Consider the following 21,092-nt stretch of genomic DNA (forward strand, 5'->3'; position numbering starts at 1 on the left):
TCCCAGAAGGCAAGTGAATATTTCTTCTCCATACACTTCAGTTTTCTTCTTACTTTTATCTGCAATTTTGGCAATTTTCACTCTCCACAAGATTCAACATACTTTGGTCATCTGACCTGAGGAACTATATTCTCCTTAGCTACAGCTCACAGTCAGTGATGAATATGGTTCTTAACAGTTTACTGCTTATTTATCACAAATAAAAACATACAGCGCTAAAAAATGCTTTTTGCTCCGATGGAATCTACTACAGCGATTGATTCACTTCACCTGAAGGAAGTTCTGGCTGGAATTTATTAGAGCAAGCTGGGCACTGAGGTCTTCTGCCTGAGCTTGACTTCCTCTTACACCCTGTACCAACTGAGGAATGTGGTCTGCAACATTCTATAATAAACAAAGGGAGAAGCTTTTAGTAGATAAATAAAAACTCCAAACCCTCTGACACTAAAAAGCAAGCCCTCTCCCCACCCCTCTTAAAGACAACCTGTAGTATCACAGGTACAATACTCTTGTACATTCACAAAATTCGTTTAGGATTCCATGAACTGAATTAATACACGATAGGATTTTTCAGAGACTTTCTACTTGAATAAAGAAATTTTTATTCAAGCTACTCATTAAATATCCAACAAGACAATGTAAGATTTTTCTGCAAAATTATGTACACAAAGTATTTCGAATTACTTCCTTTGCATGTTCAAATGCTAGTAGTGGAGGTGACAGATTTTTCAACAGATTATCTTGCTTTCAGAAAAACACTGCCTTTTACACACAAGCACCTCAGCCTGTTTTTCCTTGACTTCTAATACAAACGTCATAGTATGGCTGCCGCATCCTGAAATGTGTATTGCTAAAACTTTATTCCTGGACTGCCCAGATTCATGCTGTTTGTCCATCCATTTCACAAGAACACTTACTTCAGTAGTGCCGTACTCTTTTCTTCTCTCTCTCTTCGCACCCCGCCGCCCCCCCGCCAAAAAAGTAGAAAAGCAGGTATTGGATATTATCTGCTATCTGACACATCATCATCAAGATTTTTTTTTTTAATTCATACTGAAATAGCTGCCTACAACACAATCCTGAGATGTACTTGAGCTAGCTTATTTAATTCCAACATTTCTTAGGATTACCACCGTGACAAGAAATAATTGTTGAATGTTAATGTGGCTTTTAAGGATGCCTTCCTCAATGGTTTTGTTCTTCCCCACATAACTGCTTTTCCATCCAGGAGAAAACCCTTTTACATGCTATTGTCTCTTTCAATTTTTTGTTTAAATGCAATTTCTTTAAAAAACCTGAAGCAACATTACTTGAAGCTAGAAATTAAGCTGCCAAATGTAGGTTAAACACAAGAGAGAACAGCTTCTCACCAGACTCTGAATTCTAGCTTGGAACTATAAAAATATGATTGACTTCAGGCATACCTTGAAATCTGCGGTCTTGGCAGCTTTAACTTCAAGCTAGGAATCAGGTTAACCCCATAGAAAGGTCTATAACTTATTTTTTACAGTGACATTTAAGGCCCCAGTTGTTTGTAGGCTGAACATCAGAACAGCAGGATGTGTTGTTAGTTATATAACCAATTATATAACCAGTACATTAAATAAGGATTTCACTCCATTTATAGTATAAATCACTATTGCTAATCCATCCTTCAGTGTGGAAAATTCAAAGGTTACCTTTATGCTATAGCAGACCTCAGTCGCATTTCACTGCATATATCGTTCAACAGCCTGTTTTCATGATCATAGAGCTACTCACCTGCTGAAAAGCACTCTCGTGCACTGAATGTGTGGCCAAGACTTCCTGCCAGTGTACAAACTTCTGAGCAACTGGACCCCTCCACAGTGCTTCTAGCATAGCTCTGCATATACAGTACTGATGACTGATTTGCAGCAAAACTTCTACTTTAAACACTTGCTTCAGGTGAATTGGTTGTTACTCAACAGACACATGCTGAGGTATATAAGCCTGTCAGTCCTTTCTAGTAAGGTGTTTGCAGGTGTATTTGTAACATCCAAATACTACATGGCACTTACAGTAGCTCAGCTTCTCAAAGCTCTTCATACAGTAATGTATGGCAACTATAGATAATATAATAAATGAGGGTTCTCCAGAATCCATACAGATGAATGTGTGTGATGTTGGTTTTAGTTGTTTGGGGTTTTTTTGTTTTAAATCCCCTTTTGAGGTTGCAACAGTATTATTATAGAAGGTGATCTTCAGTTCCCCATAAAGCAGAGTTTCAAGAGTTATTTGTCAGTGAGTTGTGATGTGTTTACCTTACAGCTCTGCACAAGTTGCTGGTGGGCTGCTGTGTTCTTATTTGAAACAGCTGCATTCTGAGAAGCTGCAATAGTCTGAGTAGCAGCAGCTGCAGCTTGTTTAGCTGCAATCTTTCAAGAAAAAGAAACAGAGTTAAATCAGTGGTAAAAGTCTGAGTAATTCAGAGGATGAAATACATATTATAGGTAACTTTGATGATGAAATACATATTATAGTAACAACTTTGACAGATTCATACATTATATTCCTTGATTAATTTGATTTGCCTTAAGCAAACTCAGGATTGCTCTTCTTTCAAGATGAAAATGAGCTGAGCACTGTTATCCATCTCTAATTTGCCAATAAAGAAAAAGGTAGAACTAGAAGGATTCTAAGCTCTTACTCTTCATAGCTTAGGTTGCAACATGGCCAAAAGAAGTCAATTACAGAGACCAGAAATGGTCTAATCAATTAGCTCCTTACAAAGAAGGCCAGAGAAAACAGGCAAAGCACATGTAGTGCTTCACACTGCTACATTAACACCTCCGACCAAAGACTCAACGGAGCCAACTTCTTCACAGAGATTGCTTCATGGCAAAAGCAAAAATACTGAAATGACGCAGAGGTACAAAATACTGGTATTATTCAGTCTAAAGGCACCGAGGAGACCTTCTTCAAATATCTAGGAGTCATATTATCAATGTCTCCCTATTACAAAATTAAAAATTCAACAAGTTATCAAAGGTATTCCAACATCTTGTACAATACTTTTCTTTAACTGGCCCACTTATACAACCAAGCATGAAGTTCATTCTCATCATCACACATTTCACTCCTTTGTAAGGCAGTATATATTGTAACAGGAAAATAAAAAAGTCCTTTCTAGAAAGCTTTCTTGCATGCTGGTAGAAAATTGAGACATCCGCCTTTATGTCCTGAAATACTCCTGATTCTTGGTTCTAGCCAGATACAGTAATTTAAATGCACTTCTGGAACACAGTTACCTACTTACATGTCCTTGTTTGTCTAATCTCACTGCACTTAAATCAGGCGACTGTAAAACCATGTGTGGAAACTAGGAATTATGAAAGGCTTTTTTTTTTAATCTCTCTCTTCTACATTTTAGCTGAGAATGGGAAGATTAAACCTTGCCTACAAGGCAAACTTCAGAGATATTTTATCCTTAGTACACAGTAAATTGCCTTTCTCCCCCTTGGCTGTGCTACCAGATGTGATGTACCTTTTTCATTTTTGTTTCTGGTTCTTTGATTCTCTGAATAACTTACCAGTTTAATTGGATATGCTGCAACTCAACATATCTTTCTATGGAAATCTACATGGAACTCTGGCAGATATACCAGTAAAATCACCAAAAGATATTGTGTGCAAGTAACAGATCATACAGATAAATTAAAACAGTAATGAAGCTGTTTCAGCTCAGTTGTTTGAAACCTCAGCTGTTCTGACTTTACAACTAAGCCACCATCAAATGCCTTCAGAGTCAAATTCTTACACGACTTTACTACATCAGTCATACAATTTGCTTAATTTTCTGAGGACTATGGTATCACATACTAGCATCTGTAATTCCATGCTTTGTACTCTGGTACAGGATAGCTTAACACAGTGCTATCATTCTATGCTTAGCACTTTTCCTGAAATATGCATTTCTACTTGCTTGAAATTATCTAGAGATACTAATTATCAAAACAGAGTACACTGAAAATTCAACAATATCTACTTTCCAACCTCTAATCTGTTGACAATTTTCTTCTTGATGGCATTCTGTGCAGCAGCATTTGTAGCAACCCGCAGTCCTTCTGCTGCTTCTCTCAGACGCTGCTGTTGATCCTCATTTTCAGGATTGGCTGCAGCTCCCTGCACAAAATTGCAGAGTAAAAAAATCATGAGCCTCAGTAAAAGCTCCTGGAGAAAATGTAGACAAATATCAAGGCTTTAGTTCCAGATATTGTCTGCTACATCACCCTTTATTTTTCTTATATTATCTTAATCAAAGTTAGAAGAACATTAAAATGTTATAAGACTTTGAAGTGGAAAATTTATCGCTAGCGCAATGTTGTTACTGTATATGTTAGGTACTTTAAGGAAGGGAGTTGAACTTTTGCTTCATGTACTACTTTAGGTGCTTGGGAAAGAAGCCTTTGTAAACTGCTTCCACTATGATCTCTAATAATGTGCTTTGATGAATGTCGGTTTTGGAAAAAAACAAAACAGTTTTTAAAGTTCCCAATTCAATATGCCTTTCAGTAACTGCAGTCCAAACCTTGAGATTTAACACGGTAGGTTTTCTCCATTTGAAGTCTGAGAAAGTACTAGAAAGACAAGGATATGCTCTGTAGCTGGGCATACAGGTCTGCTATAGCCCTAGCAGAATGGCTGGCCCTGATCTGTAAAAATCATTCAAGTGCAGGATCTGGGAAACAATTCAAAGAATATAGACTTCCCTAGTGTATTTAAAAAGGTTTCTAGCACAGAAAGGAAAGAAAAAGCTAGATATTTGTCTTTCTTGTGAGAACAGGGGTGTGGGGGGAACAAGAGAGGCACGATTCCCCAGGTTGAGGAAACTGTTCCTAAGACAGAGTTGCTTTGTTAACAGCTTTTGTAAGAGATGGCTTATGGCTTTGTTGTTCCATTTGTATTGGTAGACTGGTACAAGACTTTGCATCACAGTGGTTATGGCTGGTGGTAACTGCCCCAGATGGCTTGAGTCATGACCACCCTGCACGCAGGTGAGCAAAGCCGTTGCAAGAAGGGTTTTTAAAACAAAATAAAAAAAACACAAAACCAAAAAACAAACCCAGGTAACTAATAAATTCTTTTCTCTGAACATACCTCGGGTAAGTCATTAAATGCAGAACATTTACAGGATAAGAAAAAACATCTTTACAATCAGTGAAATCCTATCTCTAATATCCCACATGTCATCTCTTTGTGTATAGCCATACAATCTTAAGCTGACTGTTAGTTCATTTTCCTGGTACCTTTGCAGCTTCAACCATGCGGGCTGTAGAATCTGCCAGGAGCTTTGCGGCAGCCAGAAGCTTCTTAGAGTTGTCCATGTCAATTTCTGCTTCAGCGTCTGACCTCATGGCATTGACAAGATCGGAAGTGGCCTGAGCCAGCACCCTGGCCTGCCGTACCATTTCACCTGTGGTACACAATTACGTTTTTACTTTCCTTCTCTCTGCATTTCAGTTTTGGTTTCAAAAGTCATCTCAACAGGATGAAAATAAAGTTACATTTGCTTAAGTATTCTTTTGACATTCAAATGGTACACAAATAAACAAAATCTTGGATCACAATAGAAATGAAGGAAACTGCTACAGTGGAGATTAGGAAAAAACATAGTATATGCATTCTAGAGAGCAAGAAAAAAACCCCAAAAATCAATACTTGAAGGTAATCTTGAATATACAGTTCAAAGAAACTCCTGGCCCAGTGAAGACTAACAATTTTACTTTCAAATTACAGACAAGACTTCATTCTTTTAATAAAAATTACCTATCCTTCACCTATTCTTCTTTTGGTGAATTATCTTCTATCTAATATAAACTAAATTAAGAACTCTGTAGAAGAGACTCAGCACGAATTAGGTGGTTTTGGCCCAAAATAAGGTATATGTGTAAGACACTGGAGTCATGTTCTGGTCATGGTGAAGCACAGAGACGAAACAGCAGTGCTTCTGAAGTGGATACATACCCTTTCTAGAGCAAATTCATTTGGTCACTAAAACATACACTTGAACTCCTTCATAATAGACTTGAACCCATAAAACTTTTGGCTTTCTATAGGTTGTCAAATCAAGTAAGACATGTCAAATCAAGTCAAATCAAGGGTCTAAGGTCTCATTCTTTTCAAATGCTCTCAAAATATCATGGGAAAGAAAAACCAAAGCAGCATTTTTCTCATGTGTAAGGTGACTTGTGGTCTTCAGAATTAACTGCCACCTTACCAGGCTCCTCTGGTCAGGCATAGATAAAAAAAATAAAGTTTTCTAGCTGTTACTAACTATTTCCCAGTACGCAATTTTGCAATTAAAATTTTTACTACTAATGGCTAACTCGGCTCCCAATCCAAATACTCCACTTCAAAAAAATCCCTTTAAATGCCCTTACAGTATTAAGCCGGTAAATCAAACAGAAAGAATAATCTGCTTGGGCAATAATACAGCAGTCACAAGCCAGAGTCTCTCTGCTGTTAAAATTGCAACCACGGGACTGCAATGATAAACGGGAAACACAAACTGTAATCTGAATGCCTTCTAATAAAAACTATTGCACAACAAGATATTTGACTGTGAACAGAAAATAAATGCTATCCAAATTCATCTATTTTACTGCATCTTTCCATACTGAAGCTGAGTAATAAGTGAACGTCTAAACAAAACTTGGCATGCTTTCCTGCACACATCTACAGTAACTGAATTCCTTAAGATAGCTACAGAGCATTAGCAAACTTTTTCCACAGCTTTCAATTTGAAGATTAAGAGCAAACATTCCTTTGTGCATCTTTTAGAAGTTTTAATCACTCAGATTTCTCATAAAGAAGGTTCTAGGGTCAAAATACACTAGAGAATTTTACTAGTTACTCTAGAAGAGTGCTGCATGTCTGAAATGATACTTCCTTAAAAGAAAGAAACGTCTGAAATTTATCTCTTAAATCTAACAGCTAAGATGACTCTACAGTAAAAGATTAGTTTTTTCATATCGACTGTAACACAAATACAACTGTGACTGAAATATTTTCTTTCCTGACCTTGCATTTATATAACATGAAAGAAAAGACCAAAACCATACTATTCCCCATAACAGCTTTTTAAAAGTGATCCCATTTTAAACTTCATATGAATTGTCTTGATTTCAATTTGACAGTGCCCTTCCATGCTGTTGCTACTTCATAATATTTATAACTATTGAAATTTCAGCATTCTAAGTAATTTACTTGTTCTTTAAAAATTCGTATTAGGTTAAATTTTAGGCATCTCAAGCTTTCATTCATTCTAGAAGTTGCACGTTTTAGAAACATCACAGGAAAAAGCAGAAGGAAGTTTCAAAACCTACAATAAAAACTAGGCATGATAAAACGAACCACTGGGAAGTATTCTCCCAGGCACCTGTCTTCATATTTGGAGATGAGAAATTGCTACACGATTCTGTGAAGTGAAGCAGTGGTAGAAAGCAGACAAAATATTACAGTGATCCTTTAGCCTGACGTTAACTGTTTTCACAGAATATTCATTCTATCCAGCACACAGCTACATGCATTTTGCTGATTTAATATTATGGGTTGAATGACTACCCATCATGACAGCACTAGCCTAGAAGCACAGTACACTTAAGGGAAGGTTTTTTCACTTGCATTATTTGAAACGTGCACATCTCTACACCATGGAAGAATACTGTCCCTTAGCGAAACTTACCAGCATCTCCCATCGAACTGAAAATGCTCTCTGTGACACACATGATGGTATCCGTAGCCTGGTCATAGCGTCCAATGGGCTCTCCCCTGCTCGCAAACTGGCGGACATGCTGCAAGAGGTCATTCAGGGCTTGGCTGACAATGCTGGCAGCTGCACTGACCTGCTTCAGTAACTCAGCGTCGTCTGTGGCAGCCTGGCAGGCCCGCACACAGTTCTCCACTGAACGGTCTACCAGTTTCCCTGCCTCAATCAGTTGCTCCTGACACACTGGAGAGCTGATGGTGGGACTCACAACCTGCACAGGGAAAGAACACGAAGCATTCAGAAAAGGCCTATTTGCAAATTTCCTAACTACTAACAAGTGAAACATCTACTACATTAGTTTTTAATCTTTAACTTATCTGTTTTCCCTGGACAGAAAACTCTGAAAGTGAGTATTTAAATACATAGCTTCAGACATCTAAGATTAGGAATCTGGGCTCTGCCTATCGTTAATTTAATCTCAATTTAGATTCTAAGAATGGAGGCCCCCACCTTATTTCATGCTTCTTCAGCAACTACTGAACTGAGAAAACACTAGATAGTGGTTCTGGAGAGTAGGCCTGGGTCAAACTCCTCCAGAGTAATCATGTCCACTGGCAGACGTCTGTACCCTGGAATTCCAACTAAAATGAAATCTTAATTGGAACTGGTCTTGTAAAGCCTTCTTATATCAGCCTTTCATTTGCTTGTTTAAATAAAAGTAGTGCTTGGCACAAATCAAACAACATTCTACTTCTGAAGCCACAAGACAACTAATAAACCCTGTTATCTACAGATTAGAAACAACCCTCCCCCATTTTGTTCAGGCATATGCATACAGCTTTTAGCAATGAGAAAACTGTGCACATCTTATGAGGAAAACAGGGTGCCACTGGGTATCTCAGACCATATTGAAATTCACAGGCAGTAAGAACATCAAGTCCAAATAATGAAAATTCATATATGTGCATTACAAAAAGCCCTTGCAGCCAGAGACATAAAGTAGAAAATATTGAAAATGTTGGAAATTTAATACCTAATATTGGCTATTAATTTTAATATAAACCTTCTGGATGTTTCACAACAGTTGAATACCCATTTCCCTGCAAAAGGTGTCACTGCAGACTTCAAAAGCAGCATCCAAGTAGGAAACACACACTGTTTGATCTTTAAAATTATTACTATTTTATTTATTTAATTTTAAGACAAAAAAGGCTGCCGAAGATGTAACACTCCAATTGCAGATTTCAGAGTTTGAGGTCTGATCTCCACTCCTTTGTAATTTGCTTAGACTGAAAATCAGTACTTGGACAAAAGCAATGGATCTATTAGAATGACTGGGCTACTGCAAATCAGTGCAAATATATTTAAAATCAATGATCACCAGCTTGATTTTATTTTCAGCAAGAATACCAACTTTTAATTATTTAGCTTTAGATGAGGCGAACCTACCCTAATTCTAGGCTTTATTAGAAAACTTACACAGTCCCCCAGGCAAGCTGTGCTTCTTGAACTAGTATTTTTTACTTTTTTTATTTTATCAATATTAGTAACTTATCAGATGGGCTCTGTTATCTGTGGCACTTTCTCTGGAGATTACAGCAACACCTCATATCCTCCGGGCTCCTGGTTGCCACTGTTATTGGTGACAATTTAGTAGTAAACAACTTTGATATTGCATAAATCTAGAGCTATGATATTAACACAGTCTATTGCCTAAGACCACTGGAAATACACAGAAGCACACACTCGAAGTGATGCCTTGCCACCTCACAAATACTGTTAGCCTCACCTTCGCACAAGCCACAAGCTGGGAAGTAGAGAGTGCACACTGAGTAGCAGCAGCTATGACTCTGTTCTGCAGGACTGTATCCTCAGCAACCTGTGCTACATTCTTGGCCTTCAGCACTAACATGGCAGCAGCGTTTGCAACAGCTTTGGCCAGACTCATCAGAACATCCTGGTAAAACAAAGAGAAAACTCAGTCTTATGAAGAAAAATTATATACCTTTTTTATATTAAGATCAAGCCTCCTGAAGGTAAGAAGTTCTCTTGTATCAAAACTTAAGCATTTTGTTTTGTGTAAAGCAGCAAACATGGCTATTACTCAGAAAAGTCAACAGTTTTCTGTTTTCAGTACAACCATTTCTCTATTTACATGATCAAGTTACTGGACTGAACAAGTACGGACTGTCAAATTTTGAATTGTCTCAAAGTCCATAAGAACAAACCTATGTCCCAAATCACAATGTACTTATCTTCACTTCCTGTGAGTACACTATTAGTACAAAAACATCTGGAGTCCACCACTAAACATGTGATAAATATCTGCAATAAGGATGACATCCTGAAGGAGCAAACTGCTGAGGACTGACAGTACTTGGCTTAATATTAAATTCAAGTACTTCACTGTGCTTAACAGTAACAGCAACTGCCACTCCATTTTTGAAAATGCAAAATCCAACCACAATATTTCATTGTCCATGATGTAAATATAGGCCTATAAATTACTGCTCCAAAATATAACTCAAAACCAGTCTTAATTCCAGAATGTAGTTTAGTTAACTCTTGAAACTGCAAAATTCAAACACACTCATGTGTTAATTCCTGCAACGAAAAAGTTCAGAAAATGTCTTCCCATTTCCCCACTTCAAACGCTATATTCCATCTACTTCAGTTTTTAGCGGGATGGAGTCTTCCTAATGCCTGTACTGTTAAAATGACCTGGCTTTCCTGTAAAAAGATACTAGATACATTCATGCATAATTTGAACTTCACCGCAGAAAGAAAACCTTGGATTAAAAAAATTAAGAACACTAGTTTTCGTTTTGTTTTTAGGATATGAAGGTATGATAAGCCATCCCTCTCCTTACCCACCTTCTCCACCACTCCACAGCAATTATGAGAACATTTAGGTTCTTTCTCTTACCCAAGAAAGAGAGGGCTGCAATACATAGTCAACTGGGCATACAAATGAGAACTCTGATGAAACCTGCAGATAGATTTACTAGTGGTTCAAGTGTTTAAAATGGCCCGTAAGTTATAATAGCAGACATTGCGCATACAGTGCACTCCAAAGGTCCATCTGTTGCCGTAAATTACTTCCCTCTTGGTTCTGGTGCAAACCTGTTCTCGGCATTGAGTGAAAAAATCCAGACATGTTTTTAACAGAGCATTTAAAAACAGTGGTTTTAAACTGCTAACAGCTAACGCTGTTATTAAGTCAGATAGGCATTATGATTTGATAATTGGTAATACTAGTAATCCTAAAGAAATTATGTTTGTAATACAATAATTTTCGTCTACTCAGTATACCAAGAGGTTGTGTAAACTTTTGGTTTACACGCATACATACAGACATAGCAAACACTTAGGTGAAAACCATTGTATTTAATGAGCATACTCAGTATTTATTAATTAACATTCATTCTTCATAAATACATGGCATAGTAGGTCATTAGCTTGCAAAGACAGTGAAACACAAGGAAGGGCAAGGATTGAAGTTGTCTGTGTGTATGTGCAGGTTTTAATACACTGCTTCCCAAAAAATCCCTATGGCACTCATAACAATTGATTAAGACTATGCATGCCCCCCTGGAAAACTCAGTTATAAACTTGCATCTGACACACTGCACTTAGTGAAGATAGGCAGAGTTTTTAAAAGTTGTTTGTTCCTTATTTTCTGTGTCTGACTTGGTACTGTGCGATATAACTTGCACTCTGTTGCAACTGAAGCAAATAGGAACTGTGATTCAAACACATCAAGTGTGACACAAGATCAAGAATTTGAAAGATCAACAGATTGTAGGGTATCTGAAATTAGCAGACCTTTGGACTTCAATGCCAAATTTTCCACCTGTAAAATGGAATGACACATCCTACAGGAAAGCTATAAAAGATGTTATCTGTGCAACATTGAGGTACTGAAAGACACCATAAAAGAAGCCAGTGATGAACATAGTGGTGAAAGTAAGCAGCAGAGTAGAATTTGAAAAGCAAGAGTCTGACCCTATGTACATACCATGAGCCATGCATTTTAAGAACTGAGGGGAGTACAATGCAAACAGCTCTCCATAAAGCAATAAAGCATCTGTATGATGCACAGAATGAAGCACAGGTTCCTATGAAATCAGCACTCTGTGATTGTGTAATTAAAAACTATTTCATAATGGATTAACTTCAATTAGCATTGAGAAACTTCAAATCTAGCATTTCCTAACCACACTTTGGGATGCCTGGTTTTATGCAGTGGCCTCCTCATTAGAAAGCTGCACAGTTCTGACAGTGACAAGCAACACCCTCATTACCTGGAATCTTTCATCTGTTTCATTCTCTCCAATTTGTCTCAGTAGCTCCCCACTTGCTTGCCCAATGCTTCCAGCTGCAGTCAAAACTGTCTGTCGAGGCTGGGAAAATATAATGGTGAAAAAATACAGTAATTAAAAGAAAACGAGCTTTACTTGAATTTTAGATTTCCTCAAGGAACTGCATTAGTGTGCAATCAATATGTCTAAAAAAAAATATATACACAAGCAAAACGCTTTGGAAAAAATCTTTACTTTTCCACATGCACAACTGCACATCCATATTTCAGGAGTTTCATCTGAAGTGCTTACAGAGAATGTGTAAAGAATTCTGAAGAACTTGAATAGTTGTTGTTGTAATAACTCCAAGGATAATTAAGGATGGACAGTCAATACACAACTGATGTGAAACATCAAGAGATTTCATATTCTTCAAAACGTAAATATCTGAAGAGAACAGATCTAAGGCAAACTGGCTGCAGACAAACACAGACTCATAACAAACTGCTCAAGATAGTCTATCCTGGTCACTCTCATTTCTGGAAAACTACAACAGAGGGATTAACTTCTTGTTTTATATGTCAAAGTAGACAAAGACAGTAAAGAAGAAAAAAATCATCAATGAGTGTCTCTCCATTTCCTATTAAACTGAGTCATAGTACTGTTTGAAATTTGTTTCTAAAAGACAATACAGTACCCAGAAAAATTAATAATTTATAATTAACACAAATCAATTAACCTCTGCATATAACACAGAACATTCTAATATCAAGGTGAAAGATTTAAAGGCATGAAGACAGAGACAGATGAAGGAATAAGTAGTAGTCAAAAGAACTGCTTGCACAGGAGACATTAGCAGGTGAGAGTTAGAAGCCAACATGTCTCAAAAAAGCCAACGCCATGCACTTCAAAGAGAGGAACCTGAGAAGTTTCCATCCACTCACCTCTCCTGAAGTAGGTTGCACAGCCTTCAGCAAATCTGAGACAGCACTGGCCAATGTTCGAGCAGCTTTCAGGAGGTCTTCTCCACTTCCAACTTCATCATCCATGAGAGCCGCAAGCAGTTTCACACCTTTAGACATCTCAGTGAGGTTGGAAGAGATGGTTGTAATTGCACATCCCACAGCAGTGTAATCAGTGTCAACTGGGTCCCCTGCAAAGCAAATGTTTTTTCATGATCAGAGTGCTTTAGTGGTTAAAAGGGACATGCTACACTGGTGAGAGATGAAAGAGACATTTCAAGATAGCCAAGCAATGCCTACTGAGTAACGTAATTATCACTTTAAAAAAATTAAAGATTGCTATGATTTTTTCCAATTTCTACATTTCTTCTTCTACAAGAATTTATCTTCTAATAGAATTTCTCTTGATTCAATGCAATTTGCTGAGAAGTCCACAGTTTCAGCTGTCTTTCAATGTTGAAAGAACCCAAGGTAATAGAGTTATTGACCTCTTTAAGCCACTCCCAGCTCCTTCAACTTGTAACTTGCTGAAGAAAAAACCCACTGTCAATAAACACATAATCTCTCTCTAAAAACTGTCAGATCAATAATGCTTTTTCCTAGCAACCTTGCAAACACTCTCTACTTTACTTTGTTGAATAAGCAAGCTACATTTTATCTTCATCAGTGGTCATACCTTTAGCCTAAGAGAGAAACTGAAGATACAAAAATTGTGTTGGGAGGGACAGAAAGCTTGTTCCGCACATCAATGCACTTAGCTGTTGGGGTATTTTGAAGAAAATTTTTCTCCAGCTGCCCCACGCTCAGTCCCTATGTTACTTGAATTAGACTGATAAATAACTAGAAGACTGCAAGGAAATCCTTTTCCCTTTGAAATTTACCTGCTGTAAGGTTAACAACAGATGCAGTTCCTGCAGTGATAGCATCAACCTGAGAGTGTATTTCATGTTTTGATTCATCAACCTTGTTCTGAACCCATACTCTTGATGCCTGAAGAGCAATAACAAAAACAGGAATTAAGGATTGCAGTGAGGTTCTGTAAGAGGAGATACTATGTAAATCTCTTGTTCTTTCATGAACCTATAAAAGTGAAGCAGAGGACAACCGAGACCTTAAAGAGAAATATGAAGGCAAGCATTTCCTTTTGCCAAATCATTCACTACAGATCTGCTATCATATTTCAACAGCTGCCCTTTAAAGGTAAATGCCATAAACTGTGCATCCGTGAAGGCTAAACACTCTTGACTGACAGTCCCCCATAAGCAATAGTCTCTTGATCAGTCCTCCTGCCCTCACCTGGACCAGGAATATCTTATTTTTCAAGTGTACAGGAGGCAGTCACTCCCACCATAAATATTGCCCATAGTTTGCATTTAATTGTACATATGGACATGAAACAAACAGGATTCCAGACATGGTTGTGCAAGGAAGTCTGCTACATCTAATCTCAGAAGACTGATTAGAGTAAGGTGGAACACTGTACAGGAATTCCTTAAAGAGAGCACAAAAATTTTATCTCACTTTAAAAGCTTTAGTAATACCACTTTAGATCCAGGGACAATGACTAAACTCATCTGCAAACACCCCAAAGCATTAAGATCCATTTCTGTGAGGGGTTAGAGAAACTCACCATGTCCTGCCCTAGAGGTGGTAGGTTATCAACTTCATTGAGGTCAGCTTGTGCCTGTTGAACAGCATGCATACTGGTATTAATAGTCCCCATCAAGGCCTGCTGAGCCGAGGTCTGAAAGGTAAAACGAGGAAATGGCTGCGTGCTACGCTCCAAATGGCACTTCAAGAAGATGCTACATATGCATGAAGAGACGGTGAGTGACAACAATCCAAAAATCACACCAGGCCATTTCAGATAGCTAGCTTTTCCCTGGTGCAATGGAGAAAGTAAAGCTCCCTAACACTCCTCTCACAGTCTTGATTCTGCCTATGCCATTTTATACTCCTCTGTACTTGCACACTTATAAAGTGCTGAACTTTCTCAGATCAAACAATGCCCAACAGATATACACAAAAACACAAAGTGTCTTACTGACTTGCATTCTAGGAATATGAACATGAAAACTGAATTTGCTTCTAGGATATCATTATCGATTTCCTGGAACAGCCTACTGATGTAGTCAAGGACAATTCTAAAACTAAATTGCCATCAATATGCATAAGCTAACAGAAAACTGAAGGTTTTTAGGCAGAGCAACATGGCTATCTGCATTGGGTGTCTGTGGCAAGGTTTTGGCTGCACGTGTGGCCTCTGTGAGAAGAGGCCAGGGGCTGCCTCATGTCTAGCACAGCTGGTTCTAGGCAGCTCCAACAGACCCGCCACAGGACACAGCTGAGCCCAACAGCCAAGCTGGTGGCACCTCTGGGAAAACATGGGTAAAGGCAAAACAAAACACATGACAGTGAGGGGGAAAAAAAAAAGTTCAAGAAACAACCCTGCAAACACCAGTGTCTCAGAAGGATGGGGAGGAGGCACTCCAGGCAGTAGAGCAGAGATTCCCCAGCAGCCCACGGGAGAGACCACGGTGGAGCAGGTATTTCCCTGCAGCCTGTGGAGAGGGCCATGCCTGAGCAGATATCCACCCTGCAGCCCACAGAGGACCCTACACTGCAGCAGGTGGTTATTTCCCTGAAATAAACTACAGCCTAAGGAGAGCCCACACTGGAGCAGGGTCCTAATAGAAACTGCAGCCTGTGGAGGATCCACGTTGGAGCAGGCTCTCCTGAAAGGAAATCCAGCTCATAGGGGACTAACACTGGAGCCAGTTTTTCCTGAAGGACTGCAGCCCATAGGAAGGACCCACATGGGAGCTGGGGAAAAGTGTGAGGAGGAAGGGGCAGCAGAGGGACTGTTATAAACTGACCACTTGGGAGCAAGGAACAGAATAGTCAGAAATGAAGAACTAAAGTTGAGTCTGGGTAAAAATGGGGGTGGTGGAAGGTGTTTTAGTTTATGTCTGTTTCTCACCATCTAACTCTATCTTAACTGACAGTAAGTTAAATTAATTTTCACCAAGCTGAGTCTGTTTTGCCCATGAAGGTAATTGGTGATCTCCCTACCTTTGTCTTGACCTATATTCAGATAAAGCTTTTTTATCTTATTTTCTGCTCCCCCCCACCATCTTGTTGAGGAGCAGGAGTGAAAGAGCAGATGGGTAGGCATTTGGCAACCAGCCAAGATCAACTCACTACACATACTACACTTCTAGTGGACGTCATGATTGTGATTATATTCTCTACAGCCTGTTTAGGGCTTTTGATAGTCTTTTAAATGAGAAAACTCAGCATCAGGTTTAAGCCTGCTAAAAAACTCTACACTGGTGGGCTAGCAATAAGCTAAATGTAAGCCTTTTTCTTAAAATTGCTTACTTTTGCTAGCCTTTAAACCTTTTTTCCTACCCTTTGAATACTAGTTTAACTAATTGGAAGTAAAAAGAAGGCTGGAAGAGCCGGCCTTAAAGAAAATGCGAAAATAAGTCAAAATGTGATACCCTAAATATTCCAAGGATGCTCAAAACTTATGTTCAGCAGGATAGCCAGGAAGTCACACTCAATATACTCCTCCTGCTCTTAGTAATATGTTTAACATGCTGTTTCTGACCACTTGCAGCACAGACAAGTTTCAAATGCAAAAAAAAAAAATTTCATATACAAAACAAGGAGGTTCCTCACAAGCGGGGGCATATGTCCTCTGTGCATCTGACCAATAGTGACTTGTTGCTGGGGAGAAGGCATGATGCCAATGTTGAAAGTCTCTGGGCCACTGGATCCTGAACGCATAACGGCTGGTAGTGCCACAGAGCCATGCTCCACCTTCCCTGTTCGGTTGAACTGCTGCTGCAAGATGGTAGATCTAAAAAGGAAAAAAAGGAGAAATCCAACACAGAGAGAATTAGTTAGCTCCTGCAAATCAAGTCCTGTCGGGTGGTTCTTCCTCTACATTTTTAGATTGCATTTCATGACATTTGGAGAAGCTGGAAAACTTTACAGTTTTACTTTCTAATAATTTTCTAACCTTTTTGAAAAAAATTAATCTGAGATTTCTGGCAGATCAAATTTTAATAGCACTAATGAGCAGGCACCAAGGAAAGAAGGTAAACGTGCAGTTTTGATATATGTGGTACAATAGTTTTACCCCTTTAAGATGCATAATAGACAGAACCAGAACAAGGTTTATGGCATAACAACTGCTTTGCTTCAGTTGTATCATAGGCTGATCAACAGAAAATAGAAGCGTGAACCCTGTGGAGCTGCCTTTTGCAAGCAAACCCTAGATTTGGGATAAACACTAACATTCTTTCTTCCCTCTTTATACACACATGCACACACAGTACTTGCTAATAGTCTGGCAGTCTATCAGATAATGGGCTGGAAGGCAGGATCCTTTCAAGAATAACAAAGTTACTGTCCTCCATGGTCATGAACTGCTTTGCCAGATATATACTGCTCATATTTAAATATGGTTCAAGCTTTAACAGCTAGAAGCATTGACAGAAAATTTGGATTTAACAGCAACAATCTGCTGGGGAAAAAAGTAATTTAAATTGTGAAAAATCTTGTATTCATCTATGACAATTTTGGGGCTTTTCTGCCCCGCACTTACTTAACAGTATATTCTGGAAGTGATTTGGAAAGGGCAATGCCAAAAGAAAGCACATCTGAACATGTGCGATCCATCAAAATTTCACATAAGGCCACATTAAATATCTCCTATAAACTGTATGTTTAACAATAAATCAAATAGACTTTTCACATACACACTGCTGACACTGCCATCCTCAGTGCGCCAAGTGGAGACTTGCGTGGCTCATTACAGTTTATAATGTCACAAACCTACTTCTATTCCTTCACTGCAAGGAAAGGTTTAATACTCATTTTCAAGAGTACGGCCAGCTCTACAGTTCTGCTTTCTGCTATATTCAATTACTCTCCCATCGGATCCATAGTCTGACCTACTAGTACCAAAATCTCATCTTTATCCCCACCACCCATCTGACTGGCTTGGCTAAAGTGGTTTGGTGAAATAAGCCACCTCTGTTTATGACACAGTGTGCAATTAAACTGACAAGAGTCAAATTTACTGGAAACCATGGACCTAGCAGACACAAGCAACTAAAACCTTGTAAATCCTAGGTGTTTGCATGAAGATCAAATATCTAATAGGGTGTTTTCAGCTCTGCATCATTCCTCCCCCACCCCAACATTTTACTGAATTCCAGCCTGCGTTCCTCTGTTGAAGGGTCAAGTTACCACAAACTGGTACCACTGCTGGTTACCTTAGCCAACAATTTTGCAACAAATACCTGCTCTTCAATCCTTGAATGAAGCTAGGAGCCTACTGAATTGCCTGGGGATAGTACTTCCTTCTATTGAAATAATAATTCCTTAACAGTAATAACTTTACTATTGCATTTGAAAAAAGCTGCCACAGCTAAAAGGTGTCACTCTTAAGTAAAGGGCATTTCCTCCTGTTTGTATACACTCACTTCTTAGGTGAAACAGATTCTTCCAACATGGTTGATTCCTCATCACCTTCAAGCCCAAATCTATCTTTACTTTGTTTCTGGAGGGGAGAAAAAAAAAAAAGTTAAACAACATGTGTTGCTTTTTGCTTTCTCTCCACTATTTCCTTGCCATTTATCAGAAACCTAGTCAAATAATCTGCAGTTCTGTCCAGTGCTGAACACCATGCTTTTTGGCAGTGTGTGACCTCCACCTCAGAAAAGGTACCCTTCAGCATCTAACAGACCAGGTTCTAAGCCCTCACAGATTAAGTGTATAAAGGAAAAAAGCCTATTGGTGCTGTTTTCAACAAAGGTATAAAGAAAGTGCTGAGATACTATCTTTTCTCACAGAAAAAAATGTTCTGAAGACCGAGTGATATGCAACAATAGCAAACCCCGGCACAGATAGGACACGTACCATCCCCTTTTCCCATTCTCTTCTAACTCAGGAACACCAGACTGACTCAGGTAACTAGAATTCAGCTAGAAGTCATATTTAGCATCCTGAAATATTACTATATGGTACTACATATCATTAGGAAATGCTTGTGTCGTGGTTTAGTCCCAGCTGGCAACTAAGCCCCACGCAGCCGCTCACTCACTCCCCCACGGTGGGACGGGGGAGAGAATTGGAAGAGTAAAAGTGCTTGTCCATAGGAAAGATGATAAATTTAATACTGTATCCAAGTTATTTTACCATAGTTACTTCAAACTTCTGGACAGTCTGCACATCTGACCTTTTGAGGTAGTTTTTAATGTAAAAAAATACATAAAATACACCTGGTGTAAGACAGGTAAATATACACAAGGAGAGTAAGTCTAAGCTACTAGAAACATCAGGAAACTACCGTAAGTCACGCAAATAGTGCCTTGTAAAAACAGTCTATTTCTACTTGTGACCTAGTGCAAAGATACTGTCTGCTTTCTACCTTGTTACAAGAATTATAGTAGGATTGTATGTATTTAAAAAAACAGAGAAACATCCACTATGACCTTGAGTACTTTTAATGGAAACTCCTCCTGCACATCTATACACCCCCCTCCTGCCCCCAACTTTCTCCAAAGAAGTTCTTACTATTATAGTTTGAGTTTATGCATGAACTAAAACTGCCTATTTTCGAGCCAAGATTGTGCCTTACTCCCATAACTAATGTGAAAAAAAAAATCTAGATTAAAAAATGGTAAAAGTTACTCAAGTTCAGGGTTCCCTATCAACTGATTAATGACCTATCACTAAAATTGCAGCACAAGACGGGTTGGAGGGTGGCGAGCATTGCACCAATAATACTTTAGCAGAAAAATTGTGCCACCAATCCGCACAAGAACAAATGAGTTGGAACAGTCTGAAACACACCAAGAATTAACATCCTGCAAAGGAGAGCAATAAACCATACTTTGAGGCATGCATCACAGAGAGAACGTGGACTCGACAATTGGAAACTGCATGCTTCTCATACGCATCATGGGTGTTTATTACTTAACCTGTTCCTAATTCATTCTTTTTAAGACTGGCTGTGTCAGCAGATTGTAAAGAAGTCAAAGGACTGTAAGGGAGCGGAAATATGCACATCTGTATTCTATCAAGATAGAAAGGCTGCTTTTGTTTGGCATTAGAGAGAAAAGCTACTTTTGAAGCTTAAGAGCTAGAATCACGTTTTAAACCATCTATAGAAACCTGCAGTTTATTTATCATTTATTAAATCTGTGACTGGCAGGGAAAAAGGTATGTACAGCGATGAATTCTGGCAATCCTCCTCGATCTCTGATTTCATAACACTTGATGTTACATCCTACACTGTTTGCATGAACAAAGGCAATAAATCTCCTGAGCTGCTTAGTTTTTTGTAATTTCTTTACTATTAAAATCTATTACAGCAAATATGATGTAGTTTGATTGAACCTTACTGAAGTAAAAATTTGTCAAGAAGCAACCAGTGCTATTTGAAACACCTCACTTTTCTATACAACATGCTTAGAGTATGACCGTTCATCTCCACATTTGTTGGCAAAACTGGTTGGTTTTTTTTTTGCTGTTGCGCCTATTTGCTTGTGAGTATTTTGAATGCTGGAGATGCGTATCAGCCTCTCCTCTCTCCTGGCAGGCACACTCCATAAAACTCCATAAAAAGTTTCAAGACAGCCTGGTCTCTTCACAAACACTGATTTTGTCCCTCTCTCTGTACAACTGAGATGTAATTCTTTGCTTTACTGATCACAGTATTTTTAATGTAATATAATGATTTTAAAAAAAATTTTTTTTTTTTCATTTTTGCCGAAAAACGTTCTCAGCTTTGATGCATTATATACAAGAGCTGCTAGACAACTATTGTGTAGTCCTTAATGTAGTTTTAAATGCTGCTTCCAGGGGATCATTTCTTCCCACCTGATTCACCACTTTGGTCCATAGCTTAAAATCCACAGGTGAAGCTTTGGACTCTTCTCTGGATATACACTCATAGGCACCAATTCACCTTCCAGACAGAAAAACAAAGACCCAGCATGCTGTACTGAACCTGACCCATACTACCGCTATAGTTAACAGCCTTGATATTTTCCAGAAGCACCCGTTTAAGTTAAAGGGAAA

At 38.6% G+C, this 21,092-nt stretch overlaps 1 protein-coding gene across 1 annotated transcript in view; it reads right to left on the reverse strand.

Moving 5' to 3' along the window:
• The window catches only part of LOC104618401 (talin-2), a gene marked incomplete at its 3' end in the record, with an annotated part of 66,157 nt that overhangs the window by 26,641 nt on the left and 18,424 nt on the right, over nt 1-21,092 (reverse strand). The window contains exons 11-22 of the mRNA XM_010283980.1: nt 18,491-18,567; nt 16,677-16,857; nt 14,623-14,736; nt 13,874-13,982; nt 12,975-13,183; nt 12,034-12,132; nt 9,519-9,686; nt 7,706-8,000; nt 5,268-5,434; nt 4,015-4,143; nt 2,283-2,396; nt 271-384 (exon numbers count right to left, since the gene is read on the reverse strand). Of these exons, the coding sequence (XP_010282282.1) occupies nt 271-384; nt 2,283-2,396; nt 4,015-4,143; nt 5,268-5,434; nt 7,706-8,000; nt 9,519-9,686; nt 12,034-12,132; nt 12,975-13,183; nt 13,874-13,982; nt 14,623-14,736; nt 16,677-16,857; nt 18,491-18,567 (1,776 nt within the window). The remainder of the gene's footprint in view (nt 1-270; nt 385-2,282; nt 2,397-4,014; nt 4,144-5,267; nt 5,435-7,705; nt 8,001-9,518; nt 9,687-12,033; nt 12,133-12,974; nt 13,184-13,873; nt 13,983-14,622; nt 14,737-16,676; nt 16,858-18,490; nt 18,568-21,092) is intronic.

This window comes from Phaethon lepturus, unplaced genomic scaffold (assembly GCF_000687285.1).
Source record: "Phaethon lepturus isolate BGI_N335 unplaced genomic scaffold, ASM68728v1 scaffold5783, whole genome shotgun sequence".
NCBI lineage: Eukaryota > Metazoa > Chordata > Aves > Phaethontiformes > Phaethontidae > Phaethon > Phaethon lepturus.